This window comes from Apium graveolens, chromosome 7 (genome assembly GCF_009905375.1).
Source record: "Apium graveolens cultivar Ventura chromosome 7, ASM990537v1, whole genome shotgun sequence".
NCBI lineage: Eukaryota > Viridiplantae > Streptophyta > Magnoliopsida > Apiales > Apiaceae > Apium > Apium graveolens.
The window spans coordinates 260,675,824-260,696,817 of record NC_133653.1 but is presented as its reverse complement, the minus strand read 5'-3'; the positions used below and the strand labels follow the sequence as shown (position 1 = coordinate 260,696,817).

General features: G+C 34.0%; 1 protein-coding gene across 1 annotated transcript; it reads left to right on the top strand.

Annotated features, from left to right (window-relative positions):
• Positions 1-9,382: 9,382 nt before the first annotated feature.
• On the top strand, positions 9,383-10,914 carry LOC141674810 (uncharacterized). Its single transcript, XM_074481514.1, has 4 exons — positions 9,383-9,406; positions 9,505-9,691; positions 9,800-10,284; positions 10,483-10,914. The coding sequence occupies exons 1-4, from the start codon at positions 9,383-9,385 to the stop codon at positions 10,912-10,914; spliced, it is 1,128 nt and encodes a 375-aa protein (XP_074337615.1).
• The last annotated feature ends 10,080 nt before the right edge of the window (positions 10,915-20,994 follow it).

The window sequence follows — 20,994 nt, the reverse complement described above, 5'->3', positions numbered from 1 at the left end:
GTTGTAGATCTTGTGGATACTCCACCACAGAATATAGCTTTTGGGTCTCCAGTGGACCAGATTGTAGATGGGACAGTGACTCCTACTTTCAGATCTCTATCTTCATTGACTACACTACCATCTCTTACTTTGTCGGTTTTTACACCGATTATCTCTACTGCTGTTACTTCTTCTGTTATTCTTGGTATGCCGGTATCAGATAGGTACCAGTTTGAGTCTCTTCTGCCTGGGACTACTCCTTCTACTATTGGTATGGGTACTTCTAGTGCTATGACTGTAGATCCCGTCACTGTCAGTCAGTGATCTTATATTTCATTAGCTTCCATATCAGCTGTCTTGGTCTGTACTATGGTCACACCCACTCCCGTGTGTGACACTGCTCCTGCTACCCCACCGATACACCCTGCTGCTACTGCTCCCGGTCAGGGAATACCACTATTTATAGATCCTATTACTCAGATAGGATACCAGTTAGAGACTATTCCTGCATTCCTATATGATGAGCTCAGGGGTGCATATGATGACCTGTTCGTGCGGTATAGAGATGTTTTTTGATTAGGATGATTGCTGACAGGACAGTTCCTCCACCAGCTGATGATGACCATGTCCATAGGAGTATTGTGTATGAGATTATGTTACAGACTGCTGCTTCTGTGGTCACTGAGATGTAGACTGACGTTGATAGTCTTCCATCCACTAGTTCTGGGGCTATTAGTAGGGATGAGGTGTCCAGGATTCTCAGAGATGGTCGTACCGAGTTTGTACGCTGTGTGGGCGAGTTGTTTGGCCCCCGGTGATGGAGTATCTATGACTTTGACTTTTGGGAGAGATGGCATCTATACATACATGCTTGTCCATCTCTATCTTTTGCTAGACAGTATATATATATGATGATATTAGTCCAAGACCGGGTACAGGAGTCTTTTGTATAGCTTGACTTGACCAGACAGCTGCAGACTTTATTTTTTTGGGCATGATGTAGCTACCCGCTGAAGACCTAGATAGGTTCTTATATGTATTCTAGACTGATGTAGTAGGCTTTTCTGATGTATTCACACTTGTGACTCTCGATGTATTATGTTTCTGGTTGTATCCTACTCTATTCCAGACTTGGTAATGTTTATTATGATGATGATATACCCCATGGGTACCTATTTTGATGTTATGATTATGAATGTTAGACATTATTACTTTATAAACTTGTACACTGTAAGCCATGGTGATAAAAAAAAGTATTTTCAAAACACGATTTTTAATTACTCGACACAAATTGTTCAAAAAGGAGATAAAGGAAACTGTTTCTTAAAAATATCTAACTAAACGATTTCAATAATACATGAATTATCTTCGATAGTAAGAATTTTATCAATTAAAATATTAAATTGTTGAAAACCGCATACTCCATGAGTATCACATATTATATTATTGTATAATCCACTACAAGGAAAACAAGCTTCAACAACGGTTTATGTCCGTTGTCTGATACCCTATTTTTCCGTTGACTATTGAGCCGCCGTCTGTTAGTTGGATCAGACAACGGCTAAAAAACATTGTCTGAGATTATACAACAATGATTATGGATTAAGCCCGTTGTATTGCATCCAGAAAAGACAACGTTTTTTACTTGTTTTCGTCGTAACAAGCGACATTACTCAAGGGTTCTCACAAACTCAGAAAACCGTTGTGTAAGGTATAACATTAAAACCAATCCTACAACACTTATTGTTGTATAAACGTTGTTGTGTATTCAGATAGGCAACAAAAATGAAATTGAGCTCGTAGAACTCTTGTAATAAATTTCTACACACAACAGTTTTGGATTTTAATGTATAGCATGATGAGATACATACAACTGTTTATTTGTTCAAACGTATTGCATGAATACCTTTGATACAATATTTTAATATTATATAGACAATGGTTTACTAGTGTTGTGAGAGTTAATTTTGCACCAAAGTTTTGTGTTCGAAAGCATTGTTTTAGTATTAAAGACATGATATTTTAATGAAGCTTGGTTGTCAAAAGCGTTGTCTTACACAAAATATAACAAGTAATCAAATGAAATTAACTTTGCAAATCTAAACAAAAGTTCTAAAGTTAATCCATGATCGAAAATCACACCAACATAGTTATACAAAAGCTAAAAGCATATTGATATCACTGCCTTCATGAGTCTAAGATTTCTACTACAAATTTAAGAAAATATAGAGTCTACGAGGATTTTCAGCTTCTCTTCACGTCTTCTGCAAGAGCTATGTTGTCCTACAATATCATTAGAGCATGTGATAGGCAATTTCCCAATCTGGAGAAAACAATCTTCAAATTAAATCGACAACATAATTACATAATTACATAATTACATAATTACAACATAATTACATACAACATAATTACATAGAAAATTATTTATCCTTGTGACAAACTTTTGGATGTGATTGACCTAAATGTACACTAGATACTGTTAGATATCGTAAAGGGATGTACACTAGATTTTTTTAAATAAGAAAGAGTAATTTGAGAGAGATTTAAAATCTATAAGTTTTAAGAAAAATAGAACTTGGCACCTGGTTTTTTCTGTACATGTGGATGGTAGCAACTCGAGTGGTAAGGACTATCAACAGATCACCTGCTGAATTTATCCCTTTCCCCTCTCACCTGCATTATATGACTATCAACACACTTTTTAATAAAAGATATTCAACCTAGTTAACTAGAACAAATTTTATCTTATGTAAGCTTAGAAACATACCTAGTTTAGCATGTTAAGGACAGTTTCTCAAGTGAAAACATAATATTTGTGCTGAAAATTGAACTCATATTTGCAATTTTGTGTGGACAGAAGGAAGACAGGCATACAGGAAGAAGTGTTCATGACTACATTGGCTAGATCTGGTCATTGTTCAAGTGCACTGACAAACTTTCGGGAAATGATATTGAGCATCTTCTTGAACTGGGATATGTATCTTCTGTATAGAGCAAAGCCTGCCATCTAGGCAAGGAAACATAACATTAAATTTGATACTACTTTAACAATTATATATAATGATAAGAATTTCTTGATCATAACATTAAATTTTTATATTCAATATTAGATAGCTATACAAAATGGCCTAGCTTAATATTACAAACAAGAAGAATGTACAGAAGGTATGTGTCAGCTGGACAATGTCAATAGTAAGCTCATCGTATTGAGCTCGAATCAGAAGTTCAGACAACGAAAAGGAAAGCCTGACTAAATATAATACATAATCCCCCAGCTCCAAAAACCCCGGATAAAGAAAAAGACAATAATATGGCTATTTAAAAAAATGACATAACATGGTAGCTTGAAAGCTCTTCATCTTTTAGCACAAAAAGCTTAGCAGAACCCTCCCATGCACATTATTAATCAGATTTTAGATGGGGAAAAACAAATAATATTAAAGTAAAAAGTAAGGAAGCATACTGTGTCGGCTAGTGCATAAGCCACAACTAATGGAGGGGAAGCAAGATAATTGGCTCTTGTTAGTGGGTGAACACGTCCTTCGAAGTTTCTATTTCCGGAAAGAACAGCTGCAACTACAATGTCCGAAAAGCATACATATACAGAGTATAGGTGTACAGCGATTATTTTCTAGTCCACAAAAATGGAAGAAAAGAAGGTAAATCAAGACAACTAACAACACACAACTGTTGCCTTCATTCAGGACAATGTATAATACTTTTTCTCCGTTTAAAAGGGTAACTTATATTTAAAATACAGGTTCTATTATCTTCTAATTCATCCATAGTAACATAATCAATCTTGATGTGAAATAAAAAATGATACTCCCTTGTAAAAAGATGATAAAATCTTAAATTCCATATGTTTTCACAAATATAGCCTCTTGACCACAATATAAGATACAATACAAGTGATGATTTTACCATGGGGTGATATGAAAATTGTTTTAATAATCAAAATCTTAAGACCAATATACCAGTGGAACAGAGCAGTGGGAGGCAAAATATTGATGGAAAGCCCCCTGACATTTCTTAATTTTAGTGGAGGCATTGAATGAAATATTAGAAAAAAGAAGACAATACCATTGTCTGTAATTGCAGCAGTAACTGATTCATGAAGGTCCCCAGAGTTTCCTATGCATGCCGTACAACCATACCCAACAATGTTGAAGCCGTGCTGGTTCAAGTACTCTTGCAGGCCACTAAAACACGGAAAGGTAAACAATTCAAAGCTGGGAATTTATTATCAGTCAGAAATACACTCTTTTACAGAATAGTTGTAATACCTTTGAAGCAAGTACCTTGGTAACAACTCCAGACCCTGGTGCAAGACTTGTTTTCACCCATAGCTTAACCTGTTTGCAGATACAATTTATATGAATATTACAAGGCAGACTCCTACCACTCGAAAAACACTGAACAATGTATTGAGGACATAACTATAAACTCTCTGTTTACCAAATACATGTGAGTACAGATGAACCTTAATCAAGTATTAATCGATAAAATAATAACCTCGCTAAAAATAATACTTTTCTCCGGAAACCAACATAATGGAAACATTGTATTTTTACGCCCGATAAAGAAATTCATTTCCTTGGTCTCGAACCTATTATTTTAAAGAGGTTACTGTAATTGACAGGTATAACATAGATGTTACGGAAACTATCATATAGCATTCAAGCAAGTCATAACAGACACACCCACAAAACTGCTAGTGGGGGAAGAAAAAATCACTTACATCTTAAATCACACAAAACAAACCTACACAAATTATCAAAACACTCAATTTTCTTCTTGAGCTTCAATTTTCCCCTCCACATCCCCTTTACTTACTTGTACGCACAAAATAAGAACTAAAATCAGCACAAAATAAGAACTAAAATGAGAGAGAGAGTCACAAAGAGAGAGAGAGAGTGATACCTCAAAATTAAAGACAAGCACCTTCCATTGAATCCACAAATAAGCCCTAAAGCCTTAGTTTTGAACACGAACTAAAACCCCAAATTGAAGTCGAATTGAAACCCAAAACGGAACCAAAATTCACACCACACATAAAAATCCCCAAAATAACAGAAAGATTTTACAAACACATCTAAAATCCAAAATTCAAAAAAGTGAAAACACGAAAAATCATGAAACCTAACTCACTTCAAGCAGCTGAGATCCTTCGGATCGGAAATGGAAGCACAAACAGCGGACCGCTATGAAGTTAATTCGTCATTCAGAGTGTAATTAGTGTTTGAAATAGAGGTGGATTGAGAGGGTTAGGAGGGGGAGAGAGATATTTAGATTTGTGTGCTTTGGTGTTTTATGTTTACAGAGAAGGAGATGAAATGGGGCATGGGAGTGGGAGGGGGAGGGGGAGGGGGAGGGGGAAGCGGGTATTGAAAAGAAAAGAAGGGGCAAATGAAAAGTTGAAGGAGGGAAACAATTATAACAAGAAAACTCGATAAATAAATATTGTATATTTATAAATTTTTTATAAATAGATATAAGAAATTATTTTTATAAAATAATATAAAATAAATTTGAATGTTTTTAATATTTTAATATGACAAAAGCTAATATATTTTTATATTCGTTGTCGAGAAGGGTACTTTTACCGGATTTTTTTAATCCTGACATGCAAAATAAATTTCAAAATTTTTAATAATTTTTTCATATGACTAAAACTGATATATCCTAACATCCGTATGGTTGGATCGTCAAAAAAATCATTTTAAAAATTAATCTTGTAAATCGGGAACGAGTCTCGTTGTCGGGAGGAGTACTTTTACCAGATTTTTCTAATCCTGACATGCAAGATGAATTTCAAATTTTTTAATAATTTGTTCATATGACTAAAATTGATATATTTTTAACATCCGTACGATTGGATCGTCGAAAAATCATTTTAAAAATTAATCGTGTAAATCGGGAACGAGTCTCGTTGTCGGGAGAGGGACTTTTACCAGATTTTTCTAATCCTGACATGCAAAATAAATTTCAAATTTTTTAATAATTTTTTCTTATGACTAAAATCGATATATCTTAACATCCGTACGGTTGGATCATCGAAAAATCATTTTAAAAAATTAATCCTGTAAATCGGGAACGAGTCTCGTTGTCGGGAGGGGTACTTTTACAAGATTTTTCTAATCCTGACAGGCAAAATGGATTTCAAATTTTTTAATAATTTTTTCTTATGACTAAAATTGATATATCTTAACATCCGTACGGTTGGATCATCAAAAAATCATTTTAAAAAATTAATCTTGTAAATCGGGAACGAGTCTCGTTGTCAGGAGGGGTACTTTTACCAGATTTTTCTAATCCTAACATGCAAATTGAATTTCAAATTTTTTAATAATTTGTTCATATGACTAAAATCGATATATCTTAACATCCGTACGGTTGGATCGTCGAAAAATTATTTTAAAAAATTAATCCTGTAAATCGGGAACGAGTCTCGTTGTCGGGAGGTGTACTTTTACCAGATTTTTCTAATCCTGACATGCAAAATGAATTTCAAATTTTTTAATAATTTTTTCTTATGACTAAAATCGATATATCTTAACATCCGTACAGTTGGATCGTCGAAAAATCATTTTAAAAAATTAATCCTGTAAATCGATATATCGTGAAGGAACCTTGTTTGAGAAAGTATGCCTTCTACTAGATTTTTGTTATAATTTTATGCAAGATATATTTAAAAAATTTAAATTATTTTTTTACATGAATAAAATTAATATATATCAATATCCGTACAACAATTTAATATGTATGAAACTATTTTTTGTTATATGTTATTATGAGTAATATTCGTATGTTAACGCCATTAACGTCTATATGAAGTCTACAAAACCAACAAATAGATATTACGAGTTATATTTTTAACTTAATCTGCATGTTATGTCCTCATCAATGTGATAATCTAGTTGACGCTATTAATATTCGTGTAATGTCTAATCCAAATAGGTAAAATAATTCCAAAATCTATGAAAAAATGATTTCAAATCTTAATAAACACAAATTAATTTGGTGTAAGTTATCGGTTACTCGTATAAATTAATAAATGGTGGCATATAATTATTCCGAATTTTTTTTAAAAACTAGTAAAAGTATAGACAACGGTTTTTTCTAAAATCATGTTGTGGTAAGTTACTTTACATAAGTGTTTTTTAGGAAATACCGTTGTTGCAATTCTACAACGGTTTTTTCTTTAAGATTGTTGTAGTCTTATAAATTTTACAACAGATTATAAATATCGATAACGGTTGTCTGAATGTTACAAGTGTTTTATTTTAAAAATACTTGTATAAGGTAGATTAATACAACGTGCTTTTTCGAAAAAACACTTGTTTGAATTGAACAATTAACAATGTAAATTTGAAGTGTAATTATTAGGTATATTTGTAGGTTAGCACACATATGATACGCCGAATAATATTATAATGAGTTATATCTGAAAAGTAGCACTATTAACATTCGTATATAATGTCAACTAAATCCGGATATCGTTACTATGACTTATATCTGTAAGTTAATATATAGATTATGTGCTGCTTTATGTTGTTATGAGTAATATTCGTAAGTTAACGCCATTAACGTCTGTATGAAGTCTACAAAACCAACAAATAGATATTACGAGTTATATTTTTAACTTAATCTACATGTTATGTCCTCATCAATGTGATAATCTAGTTGACGCTATTAATATTTGTGTAACGTCTAATCCGAATAGGTAAAAAAATTCAAAAAATCTATGAAAAAGATGATTTCAAATCTTAATAAACAAAAATTAATTTGGTGTAAGTTATTGGTTACTCGTATAAATTAATAAACGGTGGCATATAATTATTCCGAAAAAAATTTAAAAACTAGTAAAAGTATAGACAACGGTTTTTTCTAAAATCATGTTGTGGTAAGTTACTTTACATAAGTGTTTTTTCGGAAATACCGTTGTTGGAATTCTACAACGGTTTTTTCTTTAAGATTGTTGTAGTATTATAAATTTTACAACAGATTATAAATATCGATAACGGTTTTCTGACTGTTACAAGTGTTTTATTTTAAAAAAACTTGTATAAGGTAGATTAATACAACGTGTTTTTGTCGAAAAACACTTGTTTGAATTGAACAATTAACAATATAAATTTGAAGTACTTGTGATTATTTTTTTTGTTAATTATAAAGTAGATAATTAAACTATTTTGAAATATAAAATTTAAATATTTAATCTGGATGAAAGCGGATTTAATTAGAATTTGTAGTTTTAAAAAAATTTAAAATTAATTGTTTAAAATTGTTTTTTAAATTGTTTACTATTTTTATTGTAATAAATCAGACAACGGTTTATTTGAACATTTTGTTATGCAACATGTTTTTAAATTTGGTAAGAAAGACAACTGTTTTAAGAATTTGAACATTGTCTGATATAGGGGGTATACAATATAGGTAAAACACTTGTCTATGAGGTATCATTTAGACAACACCTAATTTGTACATTGTGCGATTTAAGCTTAAATAAACAATAGAAAAAACACTTGTCTCATTTCCACAACTGTTAAACTAGACGTTATCTCAATCATTTTCAGACAATGAATTATAAAACTCGTTGTGCAAACTTACTCATTTGCACAACATCACTTTAGAAAGGATTGTCTGTCTCCATCAACTAGACAATGGATTTTAAAGCGTTGTATTAATGCTAAAGCCTTCCCATTCGCACAACACCTTGATTTCGAAAACACTTATCTGATTTGTTTTACTAGACAACATTTTTTAATTGCTTGTAGTAATCCACGTCAGACAACACCAGTTTTTTGGTTGCAGAAAAACCGTCGTATAAAAAATTCGGGCAACACTTTTTTGGTCGAGTGTTGTCTGATCGGTGTTGTCTAATTGCGTTTTTCTTGTAGTGATCACTTTTAATGTTTACTCTTATTAGTGATAGATGCCACCAAAAAGAGGAGGTAGACCCCCATTTAACCAAGGTCAAATCAACAGACCCAACCAAGGCGGAGTAAATGATAACGCTCCACCGGATCCTAATGATCCCATAGTCAGACTGGCAGAATTACTCAACCGGCATCGTCAGATTCAACCACTAGTAGCTGGGGCTCTGCCAGCAAGGCAAGCCCAAAATGTTGCCACCTTTAAGTCCTTCAAATCCTTGAACCCTGCAGAGTTTCATGGGACATCTGACCCTATTGCTGCTATGGTTTGGCTTAGGGACATTGAGAAGACCTTTGAAATTGTTGGTATCGAAAATGATAAGAAGACTCTATTTGCGGCCTATATGCTCAAACGAGAAGCTAACTACTAGTGGGAGGCTTAGAGAAACTTAGAAGGGACAACTGTTATTCCTTAAGACAGGTTTATGGAACTATTCTTAGAAAAGTACTTTCCCCGATAAATGGAAGCTCAAATGGAATTGAAGGTTCTACAATTAAAGCAAGATAGTATGACTGTGGCAAAGTATGAGAATAAATTCTCTGAACTATCTAGGTTTGTACCACATTACGTTGACGTTTCCAGCGAGGGCTGAAGCCCTGGATCCAGAACAGAGTTGCTGTATTAGAGATTTTAGATTATGCCACACTAGTGCAGAAAGCACAAATTGTCGAAAGTGGGGCAGATTTATATCCAAAGGAGAAGGGTGGAAATAAGCGTAAGTTTCAGTCTGATGAAGGGAGTGTTAACTATAGACTTCACCGGAACAAAGGCAAGCGATCATTCGTGAAGTGAGAAGACCAGAAGCCTAATGATAAGAGGTTGGAGAATAAAGGAAATAATCGATTCTGAACCAATCCCACAACAAATTTGATTCAAGGAAGACCTCAGTGGCCAGAGTGCAAAACATGCGGGAAAAGGCATAATGGACGTTGTCGCTTGGAAGAAAGGACATGTTATACCTGCGGAAAGAAGGGACATCTATCCCCTAATTGCAAAGAGAAGACAGTGAATTGTTACGCATGCGGGAAAAAGGGACATTATGCTCGAGAATGCCCCCAAAAGAACAAGGGAGATTCTGTACCCAGACTTGAAGCACCTCTACCGAGAGGAAGTACCAACAACAATGCCAAGCCCGTTGCGCGCACCTTCAACATAAACCTCAAGGATGCTCTGGCAGATAATGATGTGATTGCATGTACGTTATTATTGAATTTCGTTGATGCATGTGTGTTAATTGATTCCGGTGCAACTAAATCCTTAATATCTGAAAATTTTGTTAACAAATTGGGATTAGAACCGATACCTTTAGACGAAATCTTGGCAGTCGAGATTGTGAATCAAGAAGTTATTCCCGTTGGTCAGGTTTGTCAGGAATGTAAAATAGAAATTCAAGGGCAACCCTTCTATGTTGACCTTATTTCATTTAGGTTAGGAGAATTTGATGTAATTCTAGGGATGGATTGGTTAGCCCGTTATGGTGCACAAATTAATTGTAGATCTAAACGAGTTAGTTTAAAAGGACCAGATAATAAGAGGATCACGTTATGAGGGCATAAGCAGGCCCGCAAATTTTTGACAGCACTACAAGCAAATAGATTGTTACGCCAAGGCTGTCAGTCCTATTTAGCACATGTTGTGGACACAAACAAGGATGTTCTCCATATAGAGAATATTCCGGTGGTAAAAGAATTTAAAGATGTCTTTCCTGATGACTTACCCAGACTACCCCCTGATAGGGAAATCGAGTTCATGATAGATCTTACTCCGGGAACTACACCTATTTCAAAATCTCCGTATAGAATGGCACCTATGGAAATGAAAGAATTGGCTACTCAACTTCAAGAACTTTTGGACAAAGGCATAATTAGGCCCAGTGTATCTCCGTGGGGAGCTCCAGTTCTATTTGTTAAAAAGAAAGACGGATCGATGCGATTGTGTATTTTTTTTTTGAGATACGATTGTGTATTTACTATCGAGAACTTAACAAGATGACAATCAAGAATAAATATCTGTTGCCTTGAATTGATGATTTATTCGACCAACTCAGAGGAGCCACGTGTTTTACAAAGATTGATTTACGTTCGGGATATCATCAGTTGAAGATACGACTAGAAGACGTACCCAAAATAACCTTTTGTACCCGTACAGCCACTACGAATTTCAAGTAATGCCATTTGGACTAACCAACGTGCCGGCAGCATTTATGGATTTAATGAATAAAGTTTTTAAGAAACACCTCGATAAATTCGTGATTATTTTTATCGATGACATCCTGATCTATTCGAAATCCCTCGGAGAACACTCGGAACATCTAAGGCTGGCATTGGAAACCTTGATGAAGGAAAAGTTATACGCGAAATTTCCAAAGTGCGAGTTCTGGTTAGATAAAGTTCAATTCCTCGGTCACATTGTTAGCGGTGAAGGTATTTTGGTAGATCCAGCCAAACTAGAAGCAGTTTCAAATCGGGAGAGACCCAAAACGCCAACAGAAGTTCGTAATTTCTTAGGTTTGGCCGGGTACTATCGAAGATTTATACAAGACTTTTCTAAAATCGCCACACCATTGACCCGACTAACAAGGAAGAACGAAAAGTTTGAATGCACTACAAGAAAAATATTCATAGACATCGGTTTTTGGCCGATGTCTATGTTGTTTAGCAACCGATGTTGATGTCGGTGATGTCTATTCTAGACATCGGCCATAACCCGATGTCTTTACTCGCTTATACATCGTTTCTGGCAAACTGCCTGATGTCCAGCCATTGTTTTTTTACAAAAAATGTTAGAAATAAATAATTTAATAAATAAATTACACCTATTACAGCAGATTAAATATATAATGAGCTATGTTTTTTGCCACATAGACATCAATTTTTTCATAAAGGTGATGTAAAATCAGATATTAAACATCAATTTATTTAGTAAAATGTGATGTCTATGTTGGCACTTAGACATCAGTTTTATCCCAATTAAGGTGATGTCTATGTTTCTTTTAGACTTGAACATGTGAGTCTTTGACATCAGTTTTTTAGGAAAAAACGATGTACATCAACTTCTTTGACATCAGTTTTTTTTCACTAAAAGTGATGTACAATTGCCTTTGAAACATAAGTATTTACATATTAAAAGTGATGTACAATTATTTTTTTGACATCATTATTTATTCATTAAAATGGATGTCCAATCATTTTTTTGACATCAGTATTTATTCATTAAAGTATTTAAACAATGAACTAACTAAACACTTATATTCATCAACATAAATATCAAGATCTAGTTTTATTACAGAATAATTCAAAACCAAACTAAGAGCTATTGACCTTAAGCTACAATAAAAGGAATGGCGCTGTCTTAAGCTACAATTTGAGGTTATCAGATCATATACGAGGCTGAACTCTTGATGCTATATAAGGCCATTCTATAAATTTTTGTCTAGCCCTAGCTTTTATTCCCTCTTCGAACATTTCCAATTTTTGACAGCCTCCCCGATCTCCTCTGGAGTCTTTCCCTTGATATTGCTCGACAAGGTTCGACATGTCAAATCCATCAAACTCCTTATTTTCAAGTAGTTTACCGCCTGAAATCACAAAAGATGATAATTTAGCCATAATGTACACTCTGTCATATTTGGTTCCACATAGATCTAGGCCAGTCTTAAGTAAAGTCAGGTACTAAGGTACAAGCTTTCAATTGATAATCAAATATTCTAAAACAATAACAAATAAATGACAAAATCATGAATCGTCTATCCATCGAACTCTTTTAGACCACAAAAGTATTATACTAGCTGTGCAACTAAAACTCACTTGTGCTAGTTAGCTTCAGCAAAATGCCCCAGGTCAGAGATGTGAAACTATATGCACTCATACAATTCTTGGCAGCCTTATTCTGTTAGGTAAGCCTGATATAACAAATTGTTGGCAGCCTGATATTTAAGGAGTCTACAATTTGTCTATAATGTGTTATCAACTCAAAGCTCCTAATCGATCTTTGCCTTGCTCAAATATCAGCAAACAAGGAGAAAAAGAATAAAGTATGGTACCACAAGATAAAAAATTAATTTTTACCTTTAAGTGAACAACAACATATTCGATGGCCGCTCTGTTCCAGAGTATTTTGTTTGCAGCATACAAATAGAGGAAGATAATTTAAAATGTTATCAATAAACGCAGAGGAAATAGAAAAATTAAACAAATAACCAATCAAATTAAGTCATTGATCAAGTTGACTTAAAATCTATTAATCTAATATACAACCAAAATATTATATCCTTTTCCGACTAAGGTACAACTATACAGGTTACATAGTTCACAACTACTAGCTAACAAGATCGTAGAAGTTTATGCATGTTAGTGATCTAGTTGTGAAATAAACTTGACCCTATATTTTAGGAAGTTTAGATTACAAGACTTGGCTGATGCAGCGTGAAAAACACAGACAACAATAAGTTTTTGGAGAAGTTTAGTGGAAACACCAATTACGATAAATAACAAAACATAAACGATAAACTTAACAATAGAAACATCAATAGCTGAAACTTCTTACTTCATTTTCATCCATTAGAAGATTGTTAGCCTTAAGCTAAAACTTCTTATATCTGTATCAGTCAACAATCTACCATTATAGCCTTATAGAAGAACAAAAAAGAAGACCATATACTGATGAAACCAAAAAAAAACAATTTAGAAAGCTTACAACTCTCTAAATGATCCAGCTGCAATTTTTTTGTTCAAATTTTAATAGCTTTGAATCAATTTCCCAAACATCAATACCATCAATGGTATGTTTACATGGTCTGGCATAAGCATGTCACCAGAATTCCCCAACTCAGTAGGAGATGCATGTTTGTTGGACCATGACTTCATCTACAGTAAATACAAGAGATCCAGAATTATTAAATATGTGTGTTTGTGAGCACACTCGCGTATTACATTACGATGATCATCAGATTGAGGTACCTCAATCTTTGGGATCTCCTTTTCCAGTACACTTTTAAGATGTTCAGTTTCCTGAATAATTAGGGTAAAAGATGAGCAGCAGTTAAATGAATGAAGACAGAATCATAACTTTTGACAACATTCATGAAGATATACATTTAAGAAAAGAATGCAACTGACCAATGATACAAGTATACAACCCTAAGGCAGACCCAAAATAGAATCAATATTTTTGATCTAGGTAGCCACTATATAACATGTATATATAGATATCTGAAGTCATTTCAGTCATCAGATTTATCATTCATTCATGAAAGTAAATAATGAAAGTAGCGGAAAAAAAAGTGAAGAAAATTAAAAAATCAATTCTCCTCTAGGCCTACATTTTATCACATACATAATATACTGATTTACCCACAAAAACAACAGAGTTCAAAACTTTAACTCAAGAAAAATCAGCATCTTATAGTGCAGAAACCCAAATGGCAGATAGATATGAGAATCATAATATAATAAAGATGTAATCAACATTCACATTGTCCACCAATATAATATATCAAGTACGTGGCTTGAAGAAGAGCTTATAAGGAAGAGAACAGTGTGAGTATTTAAATTTTATGAAGTCAAATACAATATAACTTAGTGCAGACTTCCCATTTATCAAAAGATTTTCGGATAAAATTCAATGATTTGTCCTTTAACTTAAAATTGAAATACTGACCAGACATAATTACTTTTAATGCAGGTAATAAATTCCCGAGTGGTGGTACACTCTCACAACTAAGTTACTTGTGCCAGGTAACTGTATACTCTGAGCTAGATTACTTCACGCCTGCAATGCGCACTTTTACATGTTTGACAGCAAACCTTGTTTTTTTGCGTTAAATGACGACAAGCCTTGTAAGCTTTTTTGAAGAAAAAATAAGCTAGATGGTATTTGTTTCACCTTTATGTCAATTACAATAGGAAACTAATATGATAGTGTCCTCTGCGACTACATCCTTTTACAAAAGTAATAACATAAGATAGCTAGAAAAGCAAGTGCTTACCTTAAATGCGTTGGATATTGTGGCAGTCATAAGATCCAGGACAAAACCTCCAGCTAGCATTCTAACTATGCCACATACAATGGTGGCTCCTCCGAAAACTATATCAGCGTTGTTATGAGAAAAAAACAAATAGTAAGAGATAATAGTCACCACTTTTTACCCATTTCACTTTGAAGATATTACACCAGGGGATTAACAGCTAGATTAAGATGAAGAGAAAGCACTTTTGGTATGTCTTTCCTAAATTTTAAATATATAATGTCTTCTTTAAAATTTGTTTATCTATTGTCTGTAAAGAACTCACCATATAATAGATGTTATACCCAGCCTTTGGACCCCAATATGAATATGCCCCTAAGTCAAAACCAAGCATTAAACATACTGAAGCCAGAAGCCAAAACTGGTCCTGCATTATAATAATTACAGGTTTGAGCTTTAGCCAGCCTATTATTCACTGGCCTTATCTCAGGCAGTGAGTTCAGTTTAATCACTTTGATTTCCCCTTCAACTACTTAACTATAGCATACTGAATTTTTCAAACATGTGTTTAGTACATATACTACATCTTCTTCTATTTACGCGCAAACCTTGTCAATTGTAGGGACTATGTTTGCAATGTTTCGGACTATAAAGGCTTCTCCTGGCTGAAAATTGAGGACATGAGATGGGCAAACTCGAGAGTCTGAGCAGGCAAACACCAAAAACTACAGGACGGTAGATATAGAATACACAATTAGGGTCACAACATGGTTTAGTAACCATGAAAAACTTTGTTACGAGGCAATAATCACACTACGATATTTTGGGCGGCATGTATATAATAACCTTTGGGCTCTGCCCCTTGGCAAGCTTACCAAAAAAAACCGGATTCATTTTGCAAAAAGAGGCCGGGCATGAAGCCAATTAAAATTCTGCAATCAAAGAAACTACATGTTATCTGGTAGATGAGGGCCTTTAAAAAAAATTAATCACGATTGTCATCAGTGTCAAATGTATAACACCACTTCCAATATATAAAAATGTTGTTGGAATCTTGTAGAATGAAGATATACAAAATACAAGAATACAGTTTAGAATTCTACTTTAGACTTTAGTATACTTTACCAGCACCACTAGCCAGACACAGACAACACAAAATGATAATTATAGGAAGCAGTACATATATAAATAAACGACCTATGCATATCCAACAGAACCCTTTAACAAAATTTAGTAACTCGAAAGTAACTCAAGTACCTGGATAAAATTATTTGACTGAATAGCTTTCCTATCATCTACAACCTTAAAAAAAACAAATCCATAAATTTGCATTTACCCAATTTCCACAACCATATAACAAGATTCAAATAAAAACCCAACTACTTACCAAATTTAAACACCTGGGGAATCGCAATAAAGACAGCTAACAAGAAACCCGACCATCACCAATGTAAGTATAATTATCTCCATATCCTCCCTGGACACAAATGAAAACATAATTTACAAAAATCAAAAAAAGAAAAATCAAACAAAATTATAAATTTACAGACAAAACACCCAAATTACCTAAATCTTTAAATCTTTTACTCAAACTACGTCCTGTGTACAACAAACTAAAAAGTATTAGTAACTTCAAAAGACGTTGAATTAATAAAATAATTAGGGTTTTAATTTTAAAAAAAACCCAATTTATAAAATTAGGGTTTTGATTTCAAAAACCCTCAATTTATAAAACTGGTCTTCCGAGAAGAACATTTCAATTCGAGTACAAAGATAACTTACCAGAGTACAAAACTTAACATAGATAATTAACAAAGTATGAGATGAGTTAAGTTGAGAGAGATGTAAGCGGAGTAGAGATGGGGAGATGGTGAGACGGTGAATGGAGTTCATAGAGATGGTGAGCGGGGAGAGAGGGGTTCGAGAGAGAATGAAGGGGTTAGGGAAAGAGATCGTTTTTATTTTTTAATTGAGTGAAGATAGATTAAGAGAGATGGTGAGGAAGGGGGAACAAAAAATTGGTTAAGGGGGGAAATTTTGGAAAAGATATTGGCAGATTTTGACTAAGGGGGAAAATTAAGGTAGGCGCGAAAAGTTTTTTTTTTAGGTAAAGTTTAGACATCAGTTTAATAATAACCGATGTCTTCAAAGAACAAAGATATCAGAAAAACACGGGGTGATGTCATTAAATTTTTTAACATCAGTGGCACCTACAACTGATGTCTAATGTGTGATGTCTATTTACATTTTTCTTGTAGTGATGGACCCCTAAATGCGAGGAGAGCTTCCAAGAACTCAAGAGAAGATTGACCACGACGCCTGTGTTAGCTTTACCCGACAAAACCGGAAATTTTGTTATTTATTGTGATGCTTCTCATAAAGGCCTAGGGTGTATACTAATGCAGCGTGGCAAAGTAATAGCCTATGCCTCTAGGCAACTAAAAGAGTATGAAATGAGGTATCCCACTCATGATCTAGAATTAGTAGCCATAGTTTTCGCTCTAAAAATTTAGCGACACTATTTGTACGGAGAAAAGTGTGAAACCTTCACGAACCATAAAAGTTTGAAATACATCTTTATGCAAAAGGAGTTAAATATGCGCCAGAGAAGATGGTTGAAATTAATCAAGGACTACGATTGGACTATCAACTACCACCCAGGAAAGGCTAACGTGGTGGCAGACGCTCTAAGCAGAAAAAAAAGATTGAAAATACTAACTGCATCGCCAGAATTGCTTAAAGAAATGGAAAAGTCAAAATTCCCAACCAGACGATCGAGAAATTTTATAAAATACAAGTTCAACCCGAGTTGATAGAAAAGATTTGACGATGCCAAGAAATGAAGATGGCGGAAAAGAAGTCGGAGCTAACTGGTGAGGAAGTATTGAGTCCAAAGGACAATAAGGGAATTAAGAGATTTGCATCTAGGATTTGGGTCTCCAACATGCTAGAATTGAAGGAGGAAATTCTAAACGAAGCTCACAACTCAAGATACTCTATACACCCAAGAAGCACAAAGATGTAGAGAGAAATTGCATAATGGGTCAACAAGTGCCTAACCTGTCAACGAATCAAAGCAGAACATCAAAAGCCGAGCGAACTACTTCAACCTTTAGAGATACCTGAATGGAAATGGGAAAGCATTACTATGGATTTCATCGTCGGTTTACCCCAAACCAAAGCTAACAATGACATGATATGGGTTATAGTGGACCGACTAATGAAATCACCTCACTTCTTTCCTATTGACGAAAGATATGCGGTGGAAAAACTTGTTGGCATATACCTGAAGGAAATTGTGGTAAGACACGGAGTTCTAGTTAAAATAGTATCTGACCTTTACGCTTGTTTCACCTCGAGATTTTGGCAAAGCTTTTAGGAGTGTCTTGGAACCAAGTTGAATCTGAGTATTGCGTATCATCCACAGACCGACGGACAAAGTGAAAGAACGATTCAGACAATAGAAGACATGTTAAGAGCGTGTGTGTTGGATTTTAAAGGAAGCTGGGACGATCATTTACCCCTTATTGAGTTTGCCTACAATAATAGCTATCACGCCAGTATCGGAATGACACCATACGAAGCTTTGTACAATCAGAAATGCAGATCACCTGTGTGTTGGGATGAAGTTGGAGAAAGAAGGATATACGGACCAGAACTAATACAACTCACTCAACAGACCATAGAGGTAATCAAGAAAAGAATAGTCACTACCCAGGATCGACAAAAGAAATACGCTGATCTAGGAAAAAAATATAAGGAATTTGAAGTTGTTGACAAAGTTTTGCTGGAAATTTCACCATGGAAAGGATTAATGAGATTTGGGGAAAATGGGAAATTAAGTCCTAGATATATCGGACCATTCGAGATTCTAAAGCGGGCCGGGACAGTGTCGTACCAACTAGCGCTACCCCCAAACTTACAATATATATATGATGTTTTCCATATATCTGTCTTGAAGACCTATCATCCTGACAACTGACATGCCCTCAACTACGAGCCAATTGAGATAGAATCAGATATGACCTACGAAGAACAACCAGTGCAGATACTCGATAGGAAGGTCCAAGAGTTAAGAAATAAGAAGATCAAGATGGTCAAGGTATTATGGAAAAGAAAATCAATAGAAGAAGCTACTTGGTAAAAAGAGGACGAGATGCGAAAGAATTATCCTGATATATTTAGAAATAGTCTCGATTCCGAGGACGGAATCTTATAAGGGAGGAGAATGTAACAATCGTACTTTATATTTCCCTACTTAATATAAATGTGACTTGTAAAGTTTGGTCAATCGTTTACTTTATTTTATTTTATTTAAATTTTATTTTGAGAAGAAAATAATTAGATAATTGCTTAGAATCGATGCGCCAAATATTTAAGTGGCAAGTCAAACCATAGCGTTTATTGAAACAATTATAGTTATAAAAAAATATAATAATAATAAACAGTTATATTGAGTGAAATTAATCATAAATAATAAAATTGAAAAGAATAACCATAAAATAGCAGGCAAACTAAACTCTCAAATAATTGAGAGCGATATTGAGGTTTTAAAATATGGATCCGCGAGATATTAGCGATATATATAATAATATTTTTAGCAAAATATATTTTAGAAATAATGAAATTCTAGTTGGAGTGGAATAATAATAATAATAATAATAATAATAATAATAATAATAATAATAATAATAATAATAATAATAATAATAAATATCTCATAATCATTATTGTTGGGAAGTATTGATGGAAAGTCTTTTATTTAGAAAAAAGAAATTTCTACAACTCTATTATTAAGATAGAAAATATTCTTATTTTTGTACAAGATATTATTTTGAATGAAAGAATTTAGAGAGAGATAGTTATAGGAAATTCGATATGTTGTAAATTACTAATAAACAAATAAATATATTTTGGGGGAGGAAGAAGATATTTTGAGAATATACTAATAAAATATTGTAAGTATTTTGTAGAGAGAAATCTAGAAACTAAGATTTTTTTTAGGACAAATCTAGAACCAAGATATTTTCAAGGATAAATAATAAAATAATATAGATATTTTTAGAAGCATTCTCTAGAAGGTCCTACACCATTCTCTAACAATTACTAGGAGCTATAAATAGCTTGGGTGAGAGGACATATTTCATTTTTTAAGCACTAAATATATAAGTATTAAAGATATATATATATATATATATATATATATATATATAATTATATTAAATCTAAGGAGTAATGAAGGTTAGTAGAAGGGTTAATTGAAGATCATGAGGAGTCTAATTGAAGAAAGTTGCTTGATCAAATTCTCAAATAAGGTAGAATTGCTTAATTAAGGCTCTATAGTAGTTAATCAATTAGGGATTTATATTTAATTATATTGATTCCAATTTAATTAGAATAATTTGTGCCAAAATTATTTTTGTGTTGAAGTTATGTATTTTGCATCTAATTTAGCAAGAAAGTAAAGTGTTAAATAAATGGGCTTGGTATTGGGCTTTAGTGATTTGTTTTTTTTGTGTTGTACGTATAAGTGTAAATAGGGTAGTAAAAAAAATTAGGAGTTTGGGGTGTTGTTGTTGGCTTGGGGAGAAACGGGGGTACGGGTGGAGACCACCACCGGCAATGGCGGTGGTGGCGGGTAGTTGGTCGGAGACGATGAAAATAAAGGGGGAGAAGAGAGATTTTGGTAAGTGGGTGAGAGTTAATTGAGAAGAGAGATTTTGGTGAGTGGGTGAGAGTTAAGGGAGAGGAGGGAGTTGTGGTTGCGTGATGTTGGTATAGGGGAAGGGGGATGACGGTGGAGCCACCACCGACGTGGTGGTGGTGTTCGGTAGTTGCAGCGGAGAAAGAGAGAGAGGGAGAGAGAGGAGAGGAGACGACATGAAAAATTCAAGGTTCGCCGAAATTTTTGTTCGGAGTTGATTTTTCAAAAATGGGTTTGGGCAATCAGTACATCGGGTCATGGGTAATGATTTTGTGTGATTTGTTCGGAGTTTTGAAAGTGGCCGGAAGCCGCCGGAGGCGGCAGTGGCCGGCGGATAAGGGTGGTGGTGATGGAAGTCAAGGGTTGAGGGGAAAGAGACAAGAGTAAATTAGTAAAATGATAA

Excerpts from the sequence above, each read along its gene's own strand:
- LOC141674810 (XM_074481514.1), top strand. The coding sequence starts at position 9,383 with ATGGAAGCTCAAATGGAATTGAAG. Across the intron at positions 9,407-9,504 it reads AAGCTCAAATGGAATTGAAG|CGAGGGCTGAAGCCCTGGAT; the intron begins GTTCTACAATTA and ends TGACGTTTCCAG. Across the intron at positions 10,285-10,482 it reads AAGTTATTCCCGTTGGTCAG|GCCCGCAAATTTTTGACAGC; the intron begins GTTTGTCAGGAA and ends GGGCATAAGCAG.